Genomic DNA, 24,302 nt, shown 5'->3' on the forward strand with positions numbered 1-24,302 from the left:
ATTATCTTTTAGTAATATTAATACTTTTGAAATTTAAAAATATGTTTCATTTTCGAAAACTTGGATAGACTACTGATAGACGAATATATCAAAAGTGTGAAATTATGCAAATAATGGTAAGTAGCCATTATTAAAATATTATAATTATGAAGACAATTGAAAATCTTTACACCGTGAAGGACCATCTTACATTATTTTTGTTATTAAAAAAAGTTAATGCTTTTGTTTAAACATACGATATAGATTGGCAAGCTCAACAAGTTATTCCTTATTGATACCACAAGTCAAGTAACTAAAATTTAGTGAGTTTGGACATTCAAATTTTATGACTACTTATATTAACTCATTTTGTCTCGTTATTTGGTCGTTGGACTTTGCGCCTTATTCATGAATCATTGTGCTTGAAGTGCAGAAGGCAAATTTTTTGAGTATTGAAATGTAACCTAAAAAAACTACTCCACTGTATTAAAAACAATAAATTAAACGAATTTCTAATTTACGGGAGTTATGTCATTAAGAAAATGTGGACAATTTGTATACTACTCCATGGCTTTATGGGACAATAATGATTTTGAGAAGTTTGCAAATGTCCCACCATACTCAATTAATGACTTCGCATTGACGCTAAATAATTATACTCCAGGATGTAGTGATTACTGTTTCTAGGAGATCACTCCTAATCTCTTATAATGGCCAATTTCAGCGGAGTCCGGAGGTTGGCATTTCCCATTTTACAAATTTTGGATTTCATTTTCATTCTTCATCTATCATCTATTTCTATATATAATTTAGTATAAAAAGCTCAAGCAAAAAATATGATAAATTGGCAATACAAAAAGTATCCTTTCAAACACTTCTTTTTTTTTAGCAATAAATATATTTATCACAAACAATCAAATTGAACAATGAGCAGCTCTATTTTATTAACAAATCGACATGTAAGTTAAGTAGGGTATGGTATGATTAAAGAGTGATTTTGTTCACAAATAATTTTGTCATTGTTTATTTATCTATATTTATTTGAGGAAAGGGACCCCTAAATCATAAGTCTTCTTATCTAAACTCTCTTTATTCGCATTGTTCATTTCTTTTTGTTTCCTCTTTCCTTTTGATGATTGTACTTAGCCTTGTGTTAGTACTAAATTATCGTCTTCCAACTTTTTAGTTTATTTTTTGGATAAGTCTCCGACTTTCCATGAAATCAAATCCATCATGTGTAAATAATGAAATCAGAAAATTCAAGAAACCTCTACACTAGTAGAAATTTCAAGAAACTCCTACACTATTAAGTTAACACTATTTGTGCTACCGAAAATTGATTGCAATTGCTTAAACGAAATGAATAAACAAACAATTTCATTGCAAAAAATGAGTTGTGAGAGAAGAAGAATAGATACACTAAAAGATTGTTTCTCTATCGACATTTTCTTCTGCATTCACTCTTGCATGCGTATTTATTGTACCAAAGGAGAGAAACTGATTAGGTAGTAGCCAACTAAGTCTTGATTTATTCCCTTCAAAACATACCAAAACTATAGTTTTTTAAAATAAAAACAACATCCAAAAGGGAAAGAAATAAGTTGAAAATGATATTGTGTGTTTTTTAGTGGTTCGACAAGTGTTTGCTAGAACTAATTAGATCTAATCTAGTATTAAAATAGACCCATTATTTTTTTGGAATTATGAATTTATGCAATATGGCCAAACATCATGAATGATGACAATTTAACTAATTATGTATTGTGGTGGATCACCATCTTAAAAGGCCGGAAATGTGGGGGATAGTTTAAGCTGCCATGAATATAATTGTGATTTTGCATAATTCCTGTTTGATAATCATTAAAATACACACTAAATGATACACACTCAATGGATTTTGATTCAATGAACGATATGTTTAAGATTGTATTAAAATAGTAAGGCCAAAATATTATTACTTTTGAACATGATTATGCTATATGTCTCAAAAATCAGAATGCATTATTAGAACTAGTGATGTTAGTCGTAAATTTTGGATAAGAAAAATTAATCAAAATGTAAATAAAAAATGATAAAATAAACTAAGAACGATGTAAGCTCTTAGTATGAATGGATTTGTGACGGTGGGTGCTGGGTAGTTTAGGTTATAAATCCAACATTTATTTGAATAATGCCATTAAAGAAAGTTGACCATTCACACACCATGTGAGCAACACGTGGCAGATGATATACGTACAACTTCAGAAGAATATTGGGACGGTGGATAGTCATAGACTCATAGTACTGTATTTTGAAGGGAGAAATTGAAGTAAAACAAATTATGTTAATAACAATTTGCTTAAAAAAAACAACCCTATACAATATAAATAGATAAAATAGACGAAGGAGAACAATAAATACTTGTATGAGAAGTTGAGAAAGTCAGTCGTAAAAGAATGAGTATTAACAAATTTCTGCGAATAGCATATGTCTTGCCATGATTGATATTTCCAGCTCATCAAACTTGAATGGAGACCAATGCAAAATATTAAATATGCAATGAATATAAGAGTACGTATTTAAGCACGTTTTTTTATATTCTCATTAAAATTTAAAAAGTACTCCCTCTTTTATAACCATCCACACCGTGTTTGATATATTAAAATGCAAAAATTTTGGGACACAAAGTAGTACTCCTAATATTTAGACCGATCTATGATACACTAAAATTTAAAATGTGATAGATAATTAGGATACTTAATCAATCTCATTTTTTGTTTTTGGGTGAAAAATACTTATTTTTAATTTACACTAGACCAAAATTAAACCTTTTTCAAATTTTATAAGTAAAAATGTACTCCATATAAAGAATATTCTTTTAAGTTTGAATTTAGTGTAAATGATAGAATTAAAGTCATATTTAATATGACATTTACACTAAACGGGTTTGAGTCAATATAAATGGTTGAAGATGCTCTTACACTTTAAATTGATCGTTGCCAAGACAAGATCGAACCACAACACCAATGGCAAATTTAGGGGGTGCAGGCCACTAGATCGCCAAGTGGGCCTGATCTAAGGTCGTCTGAAAACGCCATGACCAACCCCAGACAATCACAACCAATGAACCAATAGATTGAAAAGAGAAAACACAAGCATCTAGCATTTGAAATGAGTAAGTAGTGCTATCATTTAGTTAAGCAGCATTTATAAGTGCACACACAACATAATCTGCTACAACAACAAGTCCACAACACACCCCTTTATTCATAAAAGATGCACACACTCATCTTTATTCATAAAAGAAGCACACAGATTCACAGTTCCGAAGCAGCATCTTTGTCGAGGAACCATGTGAGCCCCCCTTCAGCCGAGACCTCAGCTGCAGGCAGCAGAGGCGAGCCCTGATGAGGATGCAACACTGTCTTGGTGGTATTAGCAAGCTCGGCCCCAGTGATCACCATTGCGATCTCTTCAGCCGCGTTTATGACCGGGAATGTGAAGGTGATCCGCGGTGGAGGTGGTTTGGGGGAGTCAGTGATGAAGGTGACCCAACGCTTCTTCTCATAGCGCTGCTCGCGATTAGGGAACAGAGACGCTACGTGCCCATCCGGCCCCATCCCGAGCAGCATTAGGTCGAATTTGGGGAAGCCCGTGGCGCTTGAAACAGGTATGACCTTGCTTGAAACAAGGTGTCTCAGACGCTCCTCGTAGTCGTCTGCTGCACCCTCCGGGGACAACTTGTCATTGATGGCGTAGATGTTGCCCGGAGGAATAGGTACCTGCAATTGTTTCGATATGGAGATTTAAATCACTGAACAACGTAACTCAGTTGGTAAGATGTTTCGCCTAACCAATAGATCAAGGGTTCAAAGTCATTAAAATGTGAACCAAAATCAACAAATCAAGATTTCAGATGCATAATTGCCACTTCTTGAACACCAATTCTACTATTGAGAGTCTGAAATTCTTTATTTTTTTAACAAGTTTGAAATCATTTAATAAATCTAGGATTTCAAATATACCAAAAAAAAAAATTGATCTTGAAATTCGATTACCTTTGAAAGAAAACCACGCGAAGCAAGCAGAAAATTGCTGTCTTCAGAATCAAGAGGAACGACTCTCTCATCAACCCAAAATATCAACCATTTCGACCAATCAACAGATTCCTTATACGGAGATTCCACCAGCTTCCTACACCATACAAAAAATCAATTAAACTAAATTGCAACACAGAATGTTAAAATTACTCAACAAATTCTGACACAGTCATTTTGACAAACAGTTTGTGCGCGCCAACGAAGTTACCTGAGAGTGTCGATCAGAGTGCCGCCGGAGAGGACGACGGAGAAGGAGCCCTTTTCTTTGACGAACTTGGCAGAGAGATCGGCGGTGTACTTGGCTAGAGCGACGGCGACGTCGCGCTCGGAATCGAATTTCAGCACTTGGGTATTGCCTTTTTGTGGTGTGGCGAAAGCCATTTTGGCATTTGGAGTGAGGAGTGTGGCCAAAATGATTGAAATGAATATTGTGATCTGATACATGTTGAAATCCATGGCTAAGGATATTTAAATTGAGGCAAACAATTTATAGGCCCAATGATTCTTCTTCCTAAAGCCTGTTTTATAAAAAAATTACAATTTGTCCTCAAATCTCAATTCAATACAGTATTTGGAGTATATTAGATTGAGAAAATTAATGGGATATTGTCCCTAAAATTATAAACTTTGGTTCAAATTTGGTATTTCACTCAGAACATTAAAATTGGTTTAGAGTACCTTCAAACTTTGCACTTTATTTGATATTTTTCACGGCATATCTATTACTATATTTGACTAATTTACGAGGCTTTTTTGTTTATCTTGCTTGACACAGTTAAATCCATGTGATTTTCTACGTGACTTTTTATTCTACTTGTTATGAACTTAAAAAGTGGTTTAAAATATCATAAAACGTATCACGGTTTCCCACGCGATATAAGATTTTGATAAAAATATCTTATTTGGGTCAATTTAGGAAATACCAAACAAAGTGTAAAGTTGGTGATATTCTAGACCAATTTTAAAGTTCGTGAAAAATATCAATTTTTTGTCAAAATTCATGATTTTAGATAACAATATCCCAAAATTAATTGGCCAATCATTTTCTAGGCCCAGAGATTATTCTAAAAGTCTTTTTAAATAAATGGGAAACTGTCCTGAATTCAATACAGTACTTAGATGGAGAAAAATGGTAAATTTATGAAATAATTGATTACTTTGAAAATTGAGATATTAATAAAAAATTTACTAAATTTTAGTACTCCATGATTTTTTGGCAATTTGCTCTTTAAAATAAACTCACTTTGTTGCACTGTAACTGAGACAATTTTTTTAAAGCAACAATATTCACTAAATTAAGTAAAGGAGAAGAATAAAGGAGATAAGTTGAAATAGTATAAGGTAATAGCAAAAAAGAAAATAGATAATATGTAAATATGAAATAAGGTGTAATATGGATAAATAAGAAATAAAGCAAAAGGAATTATTAGCCATTAAATAGCATGTTATTTAATAAAAGAAAAATAAGAAACAATAAGGCAAAGGAAATTGTTAGCCATTAAATAGCATATTATTTAACATATGAAAAATAAGAAAGGAATGAGATAAAATTTAATGTGGGCCAATAAATGAAAGAAAAGAAAGAATGAGACAATATGCAATAGGAATTGCAAAGAAAATCATTAGCACGAGATAACATATAATAGTACTATGAATTAATAATAGTAAATTTTATTTTGACAGCCATGAAATATAATGTTATATGAATTAATAAAAAGTTACAAAACAAAATTTACATTTTAGTTGATATGAGATTAAATGTATATGGATTAAAAAAAAAATTATTTCCATTAAATATATAACATGCATTGACAAACAAATTATGTCCCTAATTCTGGGCCCTGGAACTTCGTATCATGCAAAAAAAACTGTAGGAATATAGATTTTGCTTTCAATGCAAAATGTAATATTCTTGCCTAGTGAGTAAGCAAACTAAATCTCTTTCGTATGTACTGATTTTTATTCTTTGATCGAAATGTGAAAACGTAAAAGCAAATGCCAAAAAGAAGTTTGTATTTTTACCTTGCACACTTGAACTTTGTCAAAAAGAAATGTGAAAACGAAAAAGCAAATGTCAAAATTTTGTATTGTACCTTGCACACTTGAACTTTGTCAATATGAAAAAAGTTAAGAATGATACTGTGAAGTACTATTATAGACTCTAATTGTGTAGGACTTTGATATTATTCAGCTGGGCTGATTTAATTCGTGCAGTACATACCATTATTGGTGACCCATATTGGTTTGGCCCAATAATTTATCTGGGATACTCCGGTGGCTGCCACGTGGCTATCTCTCAAGGATCATGGATGTGAGTCGTTGGATTCAGGTTTGTGTCTGTTAATAGTCTTGTGACTCATTGCATTCTCTTATTCTATTTCAGAATGTTCTCTCTCTCTCTTGCGATCTGCTCCAGCTTCTCTCTACTCTCTCTCTAGATTCCGGCGCCGTCTGTAGGTTATCTTCTCCAATCTTTTGTTTCCACCGATGATTCTCGGTTCTAGAGAGGTTCATCGGTTTAGATTCTGAGTGAAGTGAGTGCTTGTGTGTTCCTTCTCAGATCCATGGTTTGTCCAACTTCTCTGTTGGATTCTTGTGTGATTGGAGGCTTCTTCGAGGGTTCTTGTGTTGCGAAGGCAGTGTTCTGAGAGATCGGTGTTAGATCATTGTGAACTGAGGTGGTCTCTGTGTTGTAGCAGTTGGAGTATCCCTAGGGTTTAGGGTTAGTTACTTCACGGTGCTCCCTTGAGACTTGTTGGTGAAGATTGAGGAGGTCCTTGGCCCTGTGAAGTCGTGTGTGTGCGACCTGAGCCATATCCTAAATCTTTTGACCTTTGTTGTTATTTCAAATTAGACCCGAAAGGATCACTCTCTTGTGTTACTGACTTGTGTATTCTAGTGTGCAGGGTTCCCCAATCAGCAGAGGCTTGGATTCCAGATCCGGTGAAAGATCTGAAGTTAGCTAGGGTTTACGATTAGGGTTCATACACTATAATAGACACTTACAGTGGCGGACGTAGGATTTTGATGTTGGGGTGGGGGGGGGGGTTTTCCAATTTACTATAGTAGAAAATAGTTGTGACATTAGAAAAATGTTAGTAGTTTATAATTTGTACACATCAAATATAGATAAATTCTGAAATAAAATAATTAATGGAGTATAAACATGAAATTTTTTGTGTTGTATACAATTTAATACTCCCTTCGTCAACGAAAAATAGAGCACATATAAAAATGAAAAGTTTTCCATGTTGGATTAACGAAAACAACATGATAGTATCTAATTAATGTGTCCTATTTTTCATGGACGAAGGAAGTACGATTTTAGAGCTTTATTAAATACGATTCATAATTGATTAATAATACAATACACATGTTTTCTTTGTATTAACCACCTTTCATTTATGTGGCAAAGATATTAGTATTATAAAAAATGTACGCATTATATTTTATAATAGTTGTTGAAAAATACACATATTGAATAATAAAATTAATAAAATCCAGACTAAGCTTAGTGGGAATTGAACTAAGGGCAAAGAGGTTCCAATACAAAGTTAATTGCCACTTGCGCTGCTGACTAATTGATTTCATTGTACATATATATAGTATTAATACCGGAAATGTATGGGGGTTCCATGGGACCCCCAATCCCCTATATTATATAGGTCCACCTCTAGACACTTAGTCAGCTTTCTTGTAATCTTGTAATAGGTTGCTGTGTACTTGACTTGTAACTTCTGAGATTAGTCATCTCAGAACTCAATCAATAAAAGAGGTCCCCCTAATTAGTGAATCCCGAGTGATCTGATCCATATAGATACAATTGCAACATAGCAAATGGCCGTGTAATTGCAATTATTTGAAAATCATATCACTAGTGCAGATCTGATCTGATTAAATATCGTGTTAACTATCGAAATTAATGAAATGAAAAACATAAATCCAACAATCCTAGGTTATAAAGATTGTTACAACAGAGCCAAATCTAATATATTTTCAAGTGTGTACGGATGAGTAACGAGGGATGAATAATTAGAGAGGATTTAAGGATATGCGGATATGCCATATAGAATTAAAGATGGATCTATAATAATGGTTGTTAGAAACTGCGTCTATTTTTTTTTCCCTTTCATTTTAGTTAATGGACCTCACACTTCACTAAATTATTAAACTCACATTCTTCTATAAAAATTACATAAAAATGGAATTTATTTTTTATTAAAATTTTTCCACAACTTTCCTTTGCATTTTTTAAAACTAGTGAATCAAAACCATGACTTTAGATGAGGGACGGTTTTTTAAACCCACGCCAAACTAAACCAAGACTCCTAATTGCCGATGGAGGGACGAATACCGGAGAGCAATTAAATTGTGTTTAAATATGAAAAAAAAAAATCGAAATATATTTTTAAATAATTGAAATATAGTATAATTGGAATAGAAATATATGGAGGGACGAAATTTATAATTGTACTAGGTAATAAAAATTAAGGCAACTGTTAAACGACGTCGTAAGCGGGTCAAAGAAATCCAAAACCCTAAATGGTGCAGATATATAAACAACGCAGCAGCAGTTTGCATCACTCCAAATCTCTTCTGGAGAGCGCCGAAACACGATAAGCAAAAATGCAGATCTTCGTCAAGACGCTCACCGGGAAAACAATCACGCTCGAAGTCGAATCGAGCGATACCATTGACAATGTCAAAGCCAAGATTCAGGACAAGGAAGGTACTTCAATTTTTCCCCTTTCCCCCCTTTTTTTTCCAGACTTATCGAGTTTCTATGGTGTTCGATGTGAATTTGAAGAAAACGGGGTGTGATGAATTGTTGATGGTAAATTGATGTGATTTCTTTGGGAAATTATGTATAGGAATCCCACCGGATCAGCAGCGATTGATTTTCGCCGGAAAGCAGCTTGAAGATGGCCGAACACTTGCTGATTACAACATACAGAAAGGTAATTCTCTCTCTCCATTTCTAGATTTAGTTATGCTGGAACGCTCTGTATTCTGATTAGCGGAGTGATGAATAATTCTGTAGAGTCGACTCTGCATTTGGTATTGAGGCTTAGGGGAGGTATCATTGAGCCTTCGCTTATGGCATTGGCTAGGAAATACAATCAGGATAAGATGATCTGCCGCAAGTAAGTTTACTTGTATAGCTTTATTACTCCATTTGCTATGTTAACATTTAATTCCCTTTACCTTCGTTGATATTGAAGCACACAGTTTATGTCATTTACATTTGCTTTAGCTATTCAATATTATGTGAGAGACTGTCCATAGATTGTTTAAATTTGACAGTGTCTTGGATTGAAGTCTGAAGATATGAATTATGATGAAACTTACTAGTTACATAATGATTCTAATTTGTGAATGTGATCTAATCAATTTAGAGATTTGATGTTGAATTTTGTAAATGCTATGCTTGTCTGCGAGCCCTCGCCTAAGAACTTTACTTGTTTAGCTAAACTGCTTAATTTTCTGTGTTATCATAGTTAATTTCCTTTACCTCCATCAATGGCCGTCTAGTTTGGTGTAGTGAAGCCCACAATTTATGTCGAATACATTTGCTTTGCCTTTTTGTGTGAGAGAGTTATGCACAGATTGTTTAAATTTAGCACTGACTTTGATTGAAGATATGCATCATGATGAAGTTTACTAGTTGCATAATGATACTAATTTGTGAATGTGATGTGAATTTGGTTAAGGGATTCGATTTTGAATATGTTATTGTCTTGTAGATGCTATGCTCGTCTACACCCTCGTGCTGTCAACTGTCGCAAGAAGAAGTGTGGACACAGCAATCAGGTTTGTGGTGTGATGTATTATTGGCAAATTTATGCTAGTTAGTAGTCCTAATCGCCAGTTGATATTGAAATGTTTAAAATTTGTCTTTGTACAGTTGAGGCCTAAGAAGAAGATCAAGTAGACTGCTGGATTCATTGCTTATCTTGTTTCCATTTTCCATTAGTGTTGCTATTTTCTGTTGGAGTTTAGAGGCACTTCTGCACTTCATTGATTTGCAGTTTTACATTGTCGAAATGAATTGGTTTTCTCCTACTTTTTGTTGTCACTGCTGTTAAAGATCTAGTTCCTTCTTCATATTGTTTCTTCTTTTGATCTGTGCATGCTGCTTCATTATTATTTTTCACAGTTTATCATTTGGTTCTATGTGAGAATCGGTGTTTTCACGTTCCTGGTCAAGAAATATAGGAGTATGAATTTAGTTATTTTCTGATTTTCCTCTTGACATTGAATTCTAATTGAAATTTCTAGAAAGAGAGCCCTCACAATTAATTGAATGCCACATTAGCTCCTGGTAATTGCCTGAAAAGGAAAGTTTAAGTAAATTGCGATTATTTTTTCTCTTGTGTTTTAATTTTCAGTTTGAAAAGTTGAGTAAAATAAGAATTTGACTATTTTTCATGATTTATTTAACAATTTCTCTATGAAAAAATTGTTAATAATCTTTCTAAATATGTCTTACACGGCCATGATTAATCAATCTCCGTCATCTTGTCTGAAGAGAGTAGAGACCCAAAATTCAACAAATTTGTCTTCGTAATCAACCCTAAACTTTTTCCGCTTACTAGGTAGTACTACTATTTACTACTGATATAATTATATTAATTACTTTCTTTGTGATTGTATTAATCTAAGCTGCTTATTTAAATCTAATTGATCGCTTATATTAAATTTCAATGTCTCAAATCATAACTAGTAAGTACTATTATTTAATAATCTCTACGTCTTTTCACTTCAAAAAACAACAAACTAGCTAAGTTTTTTAAAAATCTCCTATCATTTTCATTGGTCGAGTTTAGCTCCTAATTAATTTTGATATTAATTTTTGTTTCCGATTTCATTAATGAATAGATAAAATACCACTTAATTGCTAGTACTGGTGAGAATCACAAAAGTTTCGAAGTATATAGGTATAATTATTAGTAATAGTTTGTAATTAGCCCATGTATTTAATACTCCTACTTTGTAATTTAATAAATTTTCATTAAATAAAATTTTGTACAATTTTATTACTCCCTATTAAACAAACAATGGAGAGAAGGTTATTTTTAATTTTCAGTTTAATGTTTAATATTGCTTAAAATATCATGATTTAATCTTGAATGGTCATTAAACCTGGGTCAATTTAGAAAGTTTCCCAAAAAAGTTTGTATCATGGTTGAACTAGTCCATCCGAATTTGGGCCTAGCACAAATAGTTATGCTTATTTGGTCCTCATTTTTTTTGGTTGTCCCATCCGGGTGGGGGCCTATTTCCTCCAACGAGAGCTGTGTAAGTATATAACGTACTAACAAATCATTGTGTTGATCATAATCATCATATTGCAATAAGAGATAAGAGAGAGAAAGAGAGAGTTGAAGAAGAAGAAGTAGCAAAGGAAGATGAAAAGCCATAGATATTTGAGGAGAATGTTGTCTGGCTCGATGAAACCAACAAACTCCAATTATATCTCATCTATTTGGTGATCAATGGTTAGTTTCGTCGGACCAGGCTTCATTCCTCCCAAATTGCATCATGATTCTCTTCTATCCATTGCCTAAGTAGTAGTACTAAATTTCAGAAAACACACGCACACCCGTGTCTAGTGTGTTTCTGAGCTTCTGGGTGTGCATGTCTATTAGTATTACTGAAAATACAGTGATACATACCTATCTTTACAAATACGAGGCTAATATATGTATAGAGGGAAAGGGATGTTATGCTTATGTGATGTGAGCGCCCAAGTATTGGCATTTTTGCTTATTTGGTTCATACTAACATTGTGCGTTGAGCTAATGATAATGTGGTTAATGACCGATTTCAAAGGTCTCGGGTTCGAAAAATGTACTAGCAAGTTCATACCAAATAATAAAATGAAGGAGTATATATCAGCTCTTCAACCCATAGTTTGAATCATTAAAACCCCCCAAATGAGTAGTACTACTAATTAATTTTGCAGCTCCTTAATTTATTAATCTCAAGACAAATTTGACATAGATTGATCTTATGAAATTTCGATGACCATAGAGAATCATAACTAATAAATACAGTATATTTTTATTTCATACTAGTATATGTTTTGCAAACACAGTTAATGGGAGAAGGTTATTTGAAGAGTACTCTTCTATCTTTTACACAATATCTTTCAAAGAATCTTCTTTATTTCTTTATCTACACGAACACAATCCGCCTCTTTGATTTTATTCCCAACCCCAAACCATTATCCATCAACTTCCACATTCGTTTTTGGTAATCTTTTTCCATCATGTTACATAGTATATTCTTAGTTGTTTCATTTTGAATTTTATTTAATTCGAGCACATATTATTATGTAAAAAAAGGTCACTATATGCGCACATATATAAATTCTATATAAGTCGATGATTTATATTGATCAATTTTGATATTTTAAAAATATATCTATAGTCAATAGTCAATAGAGTTCATAAAAAATGTACTTCCTCCGTCCCGCTTTAGCAGTCTCATTGACTTTTTTGTCCTCTTTTTGTAAAAATGATAAAAAAATAGTTAAAGAGGAGAAATGGTAATTAAGAGAGAGAATAATATAGAGAAGAGTCTTATCTACATTATTGTCTCTCTTACTTTACCATTTCTCCACTTTAACTATTTTTTATCATTTTTACAAAAAGAAGGCAGAAAAGTCAATGGGACTGCTAAAGCGGGACGGAGGAAGTAATACATTACTATATTTGGTGTCCCATACTACCAATTTTCTTTGTAGAAAATGTTCACACTACTTTATATTTCAACATTCTACACTCATCTTTCCAAAAAAACCACAATTTTTTGTACTCGTATAATTGGACCTTCAGGGTATTCATTTTTAAAGATATGATGAATTGATAAAAATAAACAATTGAGTATTTGAAGGATAATATTCCATATGCTTAAACAAACTCAAAACTAGTCCATTCATCAAAATATCTAAGAAAGTAAATAGTGGATTTGATTTAATTATTTTTATCATTTCATCCTATGATCAGTCATGACAAAAAACCTCCCCTAATATTACCTCCAGTCAAACTACATTTGCAAATCATTTCTTAGAACTTGTTTCGTCCAATGTTGTATACTTGTATACTTCACATAAATTTGTGGATGGAGGTAATGCATTTGCAATGTACATGCACCAATTTTGAACTTATAATTAGGGGTAGAATGGTAATGTAAGAGGCCAAATGTCTCAGGTTCGATGAGGCCTTTCAATTTATAAGTGTGAATAATTTTGCATGCGTTTTCTTTTTCTTATTTAATACTCCCTCCGTTCCAGTTTTATAGTCACATTTTGCCATAAAAGTCTGTCCCACATTTATAGTCACATTTAGAATTTTTCATATTTGAACATAAAATTTTACCACATTATTCACTAAAATTACACCCAAATGCCATTATCAACATAAAAATAAACCAAAACAAAAATAAAAAACCCAAAAATCAATAAGGGACCCACCTTCAACCAACTCACTTCATTTATTAAACACTCCATCATCTCACTTCATTTATTACACACTCCACCATCTCACTCCTCTATCTCACTTCATTTATTACACACTCCACCATCTCACTTCATTAATTACACACTCCACCAATTCCTTAAAACCCGTGTCATAACTAAACGTGACTATAAATTTGGGACGAAGGGAGTAGTACTTATCATAAATTCTTTCGATGTAAGAAGGGCTGGCTAGTTCCCTATACTACTTATGTATGGGAATAATTTTTTTTTCTTTCTGTCAGTAATTAGAAAGTTTTATTGATTAGAAGAAAAATTGAATGGACTAAAGTGTATTGTGAGTTTGCAAATTGCATCTTTTCATACCGTAAATGGAAGGTTTTAAAAGAGAAGGAGAAAGCCTCGAACTTCGAATTGTTTCCTTTTTTATGACAAGTCATTTCCAGATTACTTGTATGCTGTTTGTTACAGCATTATTTCTGTAAATGGTCTATGTTTTCTTTTTATCATTTTCTTCATGCAAATAATCCTATTTTTTGGTGTCTACTTTGGAACCAGTGGATATTATTGCCTTATTCGTAAAATTCGAATACATAGTAGTAATTCTCTTGGAAATTAATTCACTAGTTGAGTAAATGTATGTACTTATTAAATTTGTTTTTCCCCATTAATATAATTAACTAATATTGTATCGGAATAATTACGTAGTCCTTTCAATTTTCATCGTTGTGACAAGATGTTGCTGTGGTTTTTGTTTCTAAGACGTAAATTATTAACCTTGTTTATTGACATGTACAATCATTTGAAAGGTAATATTTGACATGCGCACATCATCATTTTCAGAGTGCTTGTCCCAAATCAACATAAAGTTTGATAATATCAAAAAATTTTACGTAATAAAGAAAATTCAATTACAATGGTCTACAAATTAAAACCCACAAATTTCAAGATGAGGTGGGTTCAGAAATTGTCTACATGGATTCATAAGCTGACGTGTTGTTCCATACTTAACAACGTCTTTGTTCTGAGATTAAGAAAACAACATCGGTCCATTTTTGTTAGACTTCACATAGTCCGTCTCTTGACGCATATCATTGTTAGGGCATCCACAATGGATGCCCTAGTGGAAGCCCTAGTGAGAGTCCTAGTGGTTGCCACGTCAGCATGTCCTATTTTTCTGCAATGGTGGAGTCCTAGTGCATGCCCTATCTCTTATCCATTTTTCATTTCAATTTTAAATCATTATTTTTTTTTAATTTATTTTTAATTACTATAAATTATCAAAATATATTATTTCAAACACCACAAATGCAAAAAAAAAAAAACTACATCATACTTAGATTAAAAAAAAAAACTACATTAAAACTAAAATACTAAAAAAAAGAAAAAACCAAACTAGCCATCTAAATTCAACCTCTGCGCCAAAACTCTTGATCATATTCTTAGTCCTCTGTCGGGCTTCCGGATCGGTTTCTTCACGAAGGCTGTTTTGGGCGTCAAGTATAAACCTATACTCAACCACCTCGCGATAACCTCCGAACTCCTCGATCGCCCTGTCCATGAGCTGAACAGATGGAGCAGGCGCAGCCTGCGGGGGGGCCGCTGATCCAGACGCGCCCGCCTTCGCCTTCCCTTTGGCCTGGGCTTTGGCAGCCTTGGTACCAATGGGACGTTTAAAAGTAGACGTAGGCGTGCCGGAACTCCCTTCCGGCTCAGCGTTCAGATCCACAGGAGATGGGCCGCTGCTCGTGTAATCGCCAGCGGCGGTGTTCTTCGTCCGCTTCGGAGCCGAGGATCCAACCGGTATCCCTCCGTTGAACTTCCCCTTGTCCTTCAAGATCAGCCAAACATTGTACAGCTTGAACTGCCCGAACTGCTGTTGGTACTCGGACAAGGACTTGTTGAGGACATCCTCCATGCTCTCACCGCTAGCTCTTCCGTCCCTGTTCCTGTTGTAGATATAGCAGAAGTTGTTGACGTGGAGCTTGATCCGATCCCAACACTTGCGCAGCTAAACCTTGGTCCGCTTGAACGCCCACTTTGGTTTCACCTCGTTGTAGCGTTCCTCAATGCGATCCCACATCCTGGCCGAAGTCTGGTTGTTGGAGGCTATCGAATCCTCCGATACATCGACCCAACACTGAGCCACCTTCAGGTACTCATCCAACTCGTAGTCAGTACGCCCTGTTGCGTACTCCTCGTTCGGCTCATCGTCTGGGAGTGGGACTGGGACCGATGGCGCCTTTTCTTTCCGCGCCATCTTCTTCTTCCCTTTCTTCGGCGGCGGCCGCACAGGGGCAGGAGGTTGCCCACAACTAGGCTCCATATCCTCAACCCGATACTCCTCGGTGCCGAAGAACGGATCGAACTCAGAGTCGGAGACGAAAGTGGATCCCACAGATCCAGGCGTCTCAACCCGGTAGTCTTCGTGGCCGGGCCACCGGGCGCCGCGGCCGCCGCTTCCTCCTCCAAACATCGGCATATCGTCGTCGACATTATACGGGCTCGGGTATTGACTCGGATCCATTGTTGGAAGTGTGGATATTGAGAGAATATAGAAGAGAAAGTGAAAGGTTTGGTGTGTGAAAAGTGAAGAAAATGGAGTATTTATAGTGGTTTAAATTAGGGTTAAATAATTAAAAAAAAAAAAAGGCTCGGGCTCGGGCTCGGGCGCGGCTCTGCAATGGGCGCCCGAGCTCACGCCCGATCGGTCGGGCTCGGGATCGGGCGCGACCGAACTATCGGTCGCGCTCGGGCGCGACCGACTGCTGCAATGGATGCCCGACCGCGCCCGAGCCCGATCTCGGCCGATCGGGCGCGCGATCGGGCATCCATTGTGGATGCTCTTATGGTCTAGATTTTGGTTTTTACATTAATATCATGATCTTCTAATTGCTAGAAAAGATTATGTTATGGCATGAGATTTCTAACTTGGATTTACGTTTAGGACTCTCTCGCTTGCCAATCTAGCAATCAGAAAAATATTAAAAAATTTCAGGATTTTCTAGTATATTTTTCAAGACCAGAATTATTTTACACAAGGTACAAAGTTCAATATTATATAACTTGCGTAATATTTATATACAAGTCTTGTAGATAAGCATTTTTAGAATTGTAATATGTAATTCAGAATGTTCCATTTTTCAAGATTTATCAATATGACTCCTCCTCATTTACCTAGCTGGGATAACTTGAATCTCAAATTTGTTGATTGCAGAGTAAAGCTATCTAAAATGAAATTTGGGCCCATACTTCTCAACTTTGTTGGTCTCTATAAGGCTTGGTCAAGCCCAATATACTGGAATAGGCCAACCTTTCAGCACTCATGGGCCTACTTCCCAGTAATAATAAATCATTATTTAGTGCGTAATGATTCAGAAATATGAATCAACTGCAGTTATTAAAGAACCTGGTAAAGTTATTATAACCACATGAAATGTTTCTAGCAACCGTGGACAAAATCATAAATCACACACGATTGGAATAAAGAACCTGGTATAGATTTTTCTTGTCGGAAAATAATCACTATAAAGTTCATAAAGATTTTTCCTAGAATTATACTGGAGTGAAATTTAGGTTTCCTTTAGTTTTATTAACTTTATTCAAAGTAAAATTTATTGATATGGTATGTCCAACCAAATCACATATCTACTGTTTCTTTTCTCTCTCCTGCAATTAGGTTCGAGAAATACTACAACCTGACAAATGTACTCCCCTTCCTGACATAGTTTTGTTGAAAAAGTTAGTAGAATATGAGTTTTATACTTATTTTCTGTATATTAGTTTTATAATAATAAAATATGAATGAGAATGAGTTAGTGAAACTTAAGATTGTCTATTGCAAAAAATAATAAAAGTGAAATGCGATAAATTTTGTGGTATGCACAAAAATAAAAATATATGACAAACATCATGAAAGAGAAGGAGTATGTTTGTCCACGTATTGCAAGTTTAGTTGGGAAGATGAAACCTATTTATTGCAATATTTGAAAGGCGAAGCTATTTCTAGTTTTCCACAAATGACAATACAAATCCATGTTGCCTCCTCCGAAATTGATGGAGCCACCATGAGTTGAAGGTAGGCCCTCTCCCATCTCCCCCTCTGTCCTGTTTCTCTGCCAACGCCACAGCCTGCACTCCCCCTCGCCTTGGGAGGAAGGAAAGGGGAGTGCCACAATCCCACCCCCCTCCACACCCCTTCCCTATTATGCCATTATCCCCCCGCATCGCCCCCGCGACGGCCCCTGCCGTCCCCACCCATGACATCCCCTCACTACTCTACCTCTAGCCTCCTCTTCGACCTCACCGCCCTCCTCTTCCTCGCCGCCCTCCTCCTCCTCTCCCTCGTCGCCCTCTCCTTCATCCTGCACCTCCACGACCGCTCCCTCCACACCCAATCCTTGCAAAACTTCACCTCCCTCTGGACCGTCCGCCTCCTCCTCGTCCTCCTCGTCCTCCTGTGGTCCCTCAACGAGATCGCCCGCCTCCCCCTCATTCGCCGAAAATACCTCTTCCCCTTCCGCCAGGAATCCATATGCCAGCTCAACGTCGTCCTCTCGCTCGGCTTCCTCCAGCCCTGCTTTCTCATGACGCTCCTCTACCTCATGAACGCCTCCATCAAGAAGCGAAACCCTAACTCTCTCCGCGCGATTGTGTCCGTCATGTCGCTCTCCATGCCCGTTATGTGCCTGCAGATTGTTTTCGTCTACTTCGCGCCCTTTTCGGAGACGCTGCCCAAGTTCATGTACGTGAGCTCGGTGGTGTCGGCGGATTTGAAAGGGGAGAGGATGGTGCTGTGCGCCTGCCCCTTCTTCAGCTGGGTGGTGTACGGCGGCTTCGCGGTGGCGTACGGCGTGGCGTTCTCGGTGTCGTGCTGGCGGGTTATGGCGTTCGTCATCAACAAGGGGCTCGCCAGGCGGATCAACGTGCTCGCCACCACCGTCATGGTGGCGCTGCCGGCGCAGATCGTCTGCCTCTGCCTCTCCTGGGTCTGGGTGCCGGAGACGCGCCTCTACGGCGCCATGCTGCTCGCCATGTTCCTCTCCGTCGCCGTCTGCATGGCCGTCGCCGTCGTCCTCCTCGTCGTCAGGCCCATACAGGAGGCGCTGCTCGCCGGAGGGGACTACTGCCTCTGGACCCACGACGAGACGCTGCGGCCGCCGCGGGAGGAGGCGGAGGCGGAGCATCATCAGCCGGCGCTATAGCGATGAGATTAATTGAAAACAAACAAATGTTTGGTTTGTGGTTTTTAATTTTATGTTTGATGATGGATGAGGGCTTTATGGTCATTTCCGGCATTGGGGATTAAAGGGATTTGGTTGCTGAATGAGAAGCGAAATACTACTAGCGAAATCTTGCTGTGAGTTTGTGATTTTCTATTTTGGCAGTTTATGTTTGTGTATATAACTACTACGTACAATCAATACCAGATGTATAGAGGTGTAGTTAGGTGATCATCTCACACAATTTTCGATTTCTTAAAGTAGAAACAAAATTTTCAAAGTAAATACACAATTTGCTTCACTTAATTTCAAAACAAGGAGTAATCAAAATTTATTCCTGTATTTTGTTCGGTATCAAAAACTTACATCCGACTAGGTTGGACATAAAACATGTGATTTCCGCATCCTTATTTTATTCTTTCAATATCTCTTTGGTTCGAGAAATATGTTTTATAGTTCAATCCTAGTTTTGGGATCCACACCATGATATTTTTATGCGTGATCAAATTAAACAAATTTACAAAATAAAATTAAGCTTCATAAACCATTTTTTTCCGCCAAAGCTATAATCGACTATATATTAATCCAAAACCAAATTTATTAGGCAAAAAAAAAAACATTTCTTATCACTTAAATTATGTGCAAATTTGATAACATTGAAATGGAAATCCAGATCCAATAACTAATAAAGTCATAAAAATGCATGTTTTGGATGTAGGATCAAAATATGGTAGATAAATTCAAAGACTTACTAAATGGGCTCAGTGACATTATTTTCAAGACATACTTCTCTATTCTACATACTCCCTCCGTTTCACTACAGTTGAGACGAAATTTTTCGGCACGGAATTTTAGGAAGTAGTGTTGGGTGTGTTAAATAAATAGATAAAAAAAGTAAGATAAAAGAAAAGGTAGAGAGAATAAAGCATAGAGAATAAAGTAAGAGAGAGTAAAATAAGAAAGATGAAAATGTTACCATATAAGAAAATGACTCAACTATTAAGAAACTTCCGGAAATAGTAAAATGAGTCAACCATAGTGAAACAAAGGGAGTACTAAAATTCAAAATCCAAACCTACTCCTAATAGAAGTACTAATAACCATAAAAAACATCAATCATCTTGACTAGATTATTTCATAAATTTCAAAACGACTGTAGCGATGATCAATATTTTTGTTCAAGACTAGAATTTAATTTGAAAAAATGCGTTACACACATGGTCGTTACATCTATGTGATTTATTTCAATAGAAAAATCAACCCGAACCTAAAAACTAAAATTGGTCAAAAATTTAAACCGAACCAAAATTAAAATTTCAATTTGGTTCAAATCTAATATTCAATTTTTAGTTATTTTACTCATCCTAATCCCAGAGAGGATCACCTACGGCAAAACCTAATCGTATCTAACGTTTATGAATTTTCAAAGGTCACATCACTAAAAAAAAAATATATAGGTTTAATGGAGTACATGGAATGCGTGTGGCCGTTGCACAATGTTCTTTTCAATGTTGATTCCCCAACTATATACACAAAACACAATTTTTTGTATAGATAGACTATAGAGGAATTCCATGTGTTTGCACTTGGATTTAGTACTTTGTCAATGTACCCAAATCACTTTTATTTAAAGAATTTCGTCTACAGTTACGAAAAATTACTTTACACGTAATCCACACGAAATTTTGAAACCTACCCCAATTTTCATCCATACTTTTCTCGAACTTGAAATTTGAAAGTTTCGCAATTTCTTTGAAAGAACCTGTGTCCAATTTCTTTGTTTAATTAATTAATTAAATTTAATTTTATTAATAAAATCAGATAAGTAAACAAACTTGCAAGATACATTGATAATCATAAATTTTACCAAAAACCAACTGAGCGTAACGTCCTGCTAGTAAAATGTCACCCCCTTGCCATAATCCAACTAGATACACTGACAAGAATCAACGACGAATGTATATATTCGCGACATGAATCAACGACGAACGTATATATTCGTGTGTAATCCGCACTCTTTTATAGCATGGGCTAAACCATATACTACTATTTCTTTTAATTTACATAAATCCATTACTTTTGTGATTGTCTTAATAGATAATAGGTCTCATTAGTTTTACATGATAATAATAATGATAAAGGATGAAATCGCTACTTTGACATCTGCAATATCCGCCAATTTACTTATATTAATTGACATCTCCACCCACTAATTTAATAGTTAATACTACTCCGTTTATTATAAAACCTAATTATTCAAAACAAGAAACATGCTCCCTATTACGGATCGATTTTATTTTTTATGTTTTTCATAAAATATTAAAAAGCACTTACTTATTTTTATAAACTTATATAGCCGGTAACGACTTCACGAAGTTTACGTGTGAAATCATGTGATTCATTCAAAGAATATTCCAGAATATTATCTATCCATGCATTAATTAAAAAATGAATAATAAAAACCTTGCAAATTGCAACCATATCTATCAGCCGCCAAAATAACTATAATCCAATTGATTGGTTCAAATCTAAATCAAATAAATATAATAAAATGCATATAAAATATAGTACACCAGAAACTATGAAGGATAAACTCTGACTTTTGACATTAAATAGCATTATAAAATACAGGTATACTAAAATATTTTTGCCTGGGACAAAGTGGTCATTCTTATGTTTGCCACGATTTTTATTTTTATTTTTGCAATAAATATTTAGTAAAGTTAATTGATATTCATAAGTGTAAAAGTTGAAAAGCAGTGCCCTACACACTCCAAAAAAATTGAAAAGAAAATTGAGAAAAAAGGAGAAGTGTCCTTTGGCTTAATCAAATGGCCAATATATTCTTTGTATGGCTTATTCAATTTCCACATGGTATTAATGAAATGCCTTTGATTACAATCTTCTACCAAATTTGTTAAATACTGCAATAATATCCGTTGATTCAAATTGTGAAAATTTGAAACACCATCGTAAATATTCAACCATTAATTATCTCAAACGTATGCATTTTCTTAAATAAAGTACCATATATATCCCATATCAGTGAATATTTTACTGTTCATATATTATCTATGATATTGAGAAAATATAATTTGTACTACTACTTGTTAACCTATCATTATCATGTCATGAAAAAGCAAAAAATACTATCATTATCATTGGTATCTTTGAGAAATTCTATCTATGATTATTTCCGTTTTGAAGATTTAGATATTGGTTCAGTGTATTACAAGATTAGATTTGGAAAATTAGGAATCGTATCTCACAATATGACACAGATACATTACCCAATCAATAATTAATTACATTAAATTAATCAAACGGCTCGAACTATCTATATTTACCAATTATCTACATTAATTATCCGCAAATCACGAAATTCCCAATATACCCTCACCAGCCCCAAAACCAGAAACAAACCCTACAAATTCCATTCACAATCAAACACAATCTCTCTCTCCACATTCATATTAGTGAAACTTAACCTTCTCAAAATCCCTCTTTTTTCATATCTGAATCGATTCATGCGTTTCAGTTATCGCATATGATATGATGAGCAACATCCACAGATCTCTCACCGATTCCGTTCTCACCTTATTCAAGCTCGCCATCTCCTCATCCGATCCCTGGCCATTCTCGATCTAGCTTCGTTCCGATTCAAAAGCCCTAATTTCTGGCGATCTAATTCAATTCGTAATTGTACAGCAATTTAATTTACACCGATTGATCTTCTGTATAGCAAGGCAAAATGCTGCACCACCACGGCGGCGGGCGGCGGAGCACTCCGAAGGGATGCCTGGCGGTGATGGTGGGGCAGGGCGATGAGCGGCAGCGGTTTGTGATTCCGGTGATGTACGTGAACCACCCGCTGTTCACGCAGCTGCTCAAGGCTTCGGAGGAGGAGTACGGCTTCGATCACAAAGGTCCGATCAATATTCCGTGCCACGTGGAGGAGTTCTGCCACGTCCGCGGCTTGATTGACAAGGAGACGGCGGAGCACCACCTCCACCACCAGTTCCTGTGTTTCAAGGCTTGATTTTCTTCATGCGTCAGTTGAAATTTGATGTGCTAAAATCAAAACTCGTTTTTTCTTTTTGCCTTGAATTTAAGTAATCTTTATTGATTTATGTTTTGATAAAAAATATTAAGGATTTTCTATTACGAATTTACATTATTCTTATCTATGTTTGGTTATTCTAGTTTAAATGATTTCAATTGTAATGAAACGTAATTAAAGAACCCAATTTCTTTATGTTTAGTTTATTGTGAGATTTACTCTTATATTTTCTGTGCGTATATATATGTGGGGTGAAAAATATGCATGAACCAAGAAATCATATCAATGTTGTTAATTCTGAATGAATTTTTTGGATGATGAAGAAATTAGATAAGATTGAAAAAATGCGATGATTAGATGCACTAATGACAGGGATGTGGGCCTAGCATCAAATTAACTTCCACTTCTTTATATTGATAAATGAATACTATAAATTTAAATACTGTACTTGAACAGTATGTTGCATGACAAAAAGAAATTCATCCAATAGATAATAAGTAACCAATGCTTTAGGACATGGGGTATGAAATCAATTAAAGTGCATGCTGTTTAATGGAATCCTAATGAGATGGTTCTACCTTTAATCAAAGTCCTTTATTTTGTCCTTTTTTATTTTTATTATTTATTGGAGGCGAATTATATAAGACTTCAAAAAGTAGGAAGGGAGCTGCTAGCGATCGAGGAGCTGTTCGATCCCAAAAATAATAAAATAAAATAATTAATTTTTCTTCTCAATGTATTGATATAATTAACATAAGAGAAATATCATTACAAAACATCTCTGATTATTAGTACAGTAGTACTTTATTAGTATTACTGAAAACTTGATTTCATAAAAAAATTAATGCTAACTTTTTGAAAATTTTATTTTTGGGATGATTCACATCACATCAAGGTTTTCCAAAAATAGTTTATCTCTATCCTTTTATCTGATGGGTTGTGAGGCTATATAACCAATTATGTGACTTTGTAAATTGACAATGGGTCGCAATATAATTTTTTTTTTTTGTTATGGATTATTTAATACTTATCTTTAAATTATATTTTAAATGTAGTCTTTTTTTAATCTTATGCTGAAATTTAGACATATTTGATACTCCTATATTTCAAGTGAAAATAACTAATGTATGCGCGTTGAAGTTGGGATTTTCTTATACTTTGTCCAATGGGCTGAGTGATGGGCCACCGCCTCCCTTAAATTAAAGTCCAAATCAAATAAATACCCAACACTATTATATTATACCTACTCCGTACTCAACTTACAGACTCCATTTACTAAGACTTTTTAATTTATCTTAAATAATTAATCATTAATTATCTGGACTTATTCATGTAAATAATAGAGAGCTTACCCTTAGAGTCAATGATGAACAGTCATACATAATCTCTAATACCTATCCAAGTCCAAGAGGATTATATTTCAATAATTACAAATATTTGAACTTTGAATTTTTTTCATTAGGGATTGCTATACATATGAA

General features: G+C 35.0%; 3 protein-coding genes and 1 pseudogene across 3 annotated transcripts; 3 read left to right on the forward strand and 1 right to left on the reverse strand.

Annotated features, from left to right (window-relative positions):
* Nucleotides 1-3,094: 3,094 nt before the first annotated feature.
* On the reverse strand, nucleotides 3,095-4,517 carry LOC125210598 (putative 6-phosphogluconolactonase 4, chloroplastic). Its single transcript, XM_048110135.2, has 3 exons — nucleotides 4,267-4,517; nucleotides 4,017-4,152; nucleotides 3,095-3,740 (listed from the first exon to the last, which is right to left on the reverse strand). The coding sequence occupies exons 1-3, from the start codon at nucleotides 4,512-4,514 to the stop codon at nucleotides 3,276-3,278; spliced, it is 849 nt and encodes a 282-aa protein (XP_047966092.1). The 5' UTR covers nucleotides 4,515-4,517; the 3' UTR covers nucleotides 3,095-3,275.
* A 4,111-nt stretch (nucleotides 4,518-8,628) lies between these two features.
* Nucleotides 8,629-10,183, forward strand: LOC125213693 (ubiquitin-ribosomal protein eL40 fusion protein). Its single transcript, XM_048114373.1, has 5 exons — nucleotides 8,629-8,787; nucleotides 8,930-9,016; nucleotides 9,100-9,202; nucleotides 9,803-9,869; nucleotides 9,964-10,183. Exons 1-5 carry the CDS (start codon nucleotides 8,685-8,687, stop codon nucleotides 9,988-9,990), a joined length of 387 nt encoding a protein of 128 aa, XP_047970330.1. The 5' UTR covers nucleotides 8,629-8,684; the 3' UTR covers nucleotides 9,991-10,183.
* A 7,336-nt stretch (nucleotides 10,184-17,519) lies between these two features.
* On the forward strand, nucleotides 17,520-18,983 carry LOC125209136 (uncharacterized). The gene has a single exon (XM_048108743.2). It carries the CDS (start codon nucleotides 17,799-17,801, stop codon nucleotides 18,741-18,743), a length of 945 nt encoding a protein of 314 aa, XP_047964700.1. The 5' UTR covers nucleotides 17,520-17,798; the 3' UTR covers nucleotides 18,744-18,983.
* Nucleotides 18,984-22,173: 3,190 nt separating this feature from the next.
* LOC125215532 (auxin-responsive protein SAUR32 pseudogene) lies at nucleotides 22,174-23,022 on the forward strand (annotated as a pseudogene).
* Nucleotides 23,023-24,302: the final 1,280 nt, after the last annotated feature.

Source organism: Salvia hispanica, chromosome 3, assembly GCF_029641045.1.
Source record: "Salvia hispanica isolate PSC_SH4W2 chromosome 3, Shi_PSC_v1, whole genome shotgun sequence".
Lineage (NCBI taxonomy): Eukaryota > Viridiplantae > Streptophyta > Magnoliopsida > Lamiales > Lamiaceae > Salvia > Salvia hispanica.

Coding starts and splice junctions, on each gene's coding strand:
- LOC125210598 (XM_048110135.2), bottom strand. CDS start 4,514: ATGGATTTCAACATGTATCAGATCACAATATTCATTTCAATCATTTTG. Junction 4,153..4,266: donor ACTCTGATCGACACTCTCAG/GTAACTTCGTTG, acceptor TGTATGGTGTAG/GAAGCTGGTGGAATCTCCGT. Junction 3,741..4,016: donor CGCGTGGTTTTCTTTCAAAG/GTAATCGAATTT, acceptor AAACAATTGCAG/GTACCTATTCCTCCGGGCAA.
- LOC125213693 (XM_048114373.1), top strand. CDS start 8,685: ATGCAGATCTTCGTCAAGACGCTCACCGGGAAAACAATCACGCTCGAA. Junction 8,788..8,929: donor CAAGATTCAGGACAAGGAAG/GTACTTCAATTT, acceptor AATTATGTATAG/GAATCCCACCGGATCAGCAG. Junction 9,017..9,099: donor TGATTACAACATACAGAAAG/GTAATTCTCTCT, acceptor ATAATTCTGTAG/AGTCGACTCTGCATTTGGTA.
- LOC125209136 (XM_048108743.2), top strand. CDS start 17,799: ATGACATCCCCTCACTACTCTACCTCTAGCCTCCTCTTCGACCTCACC.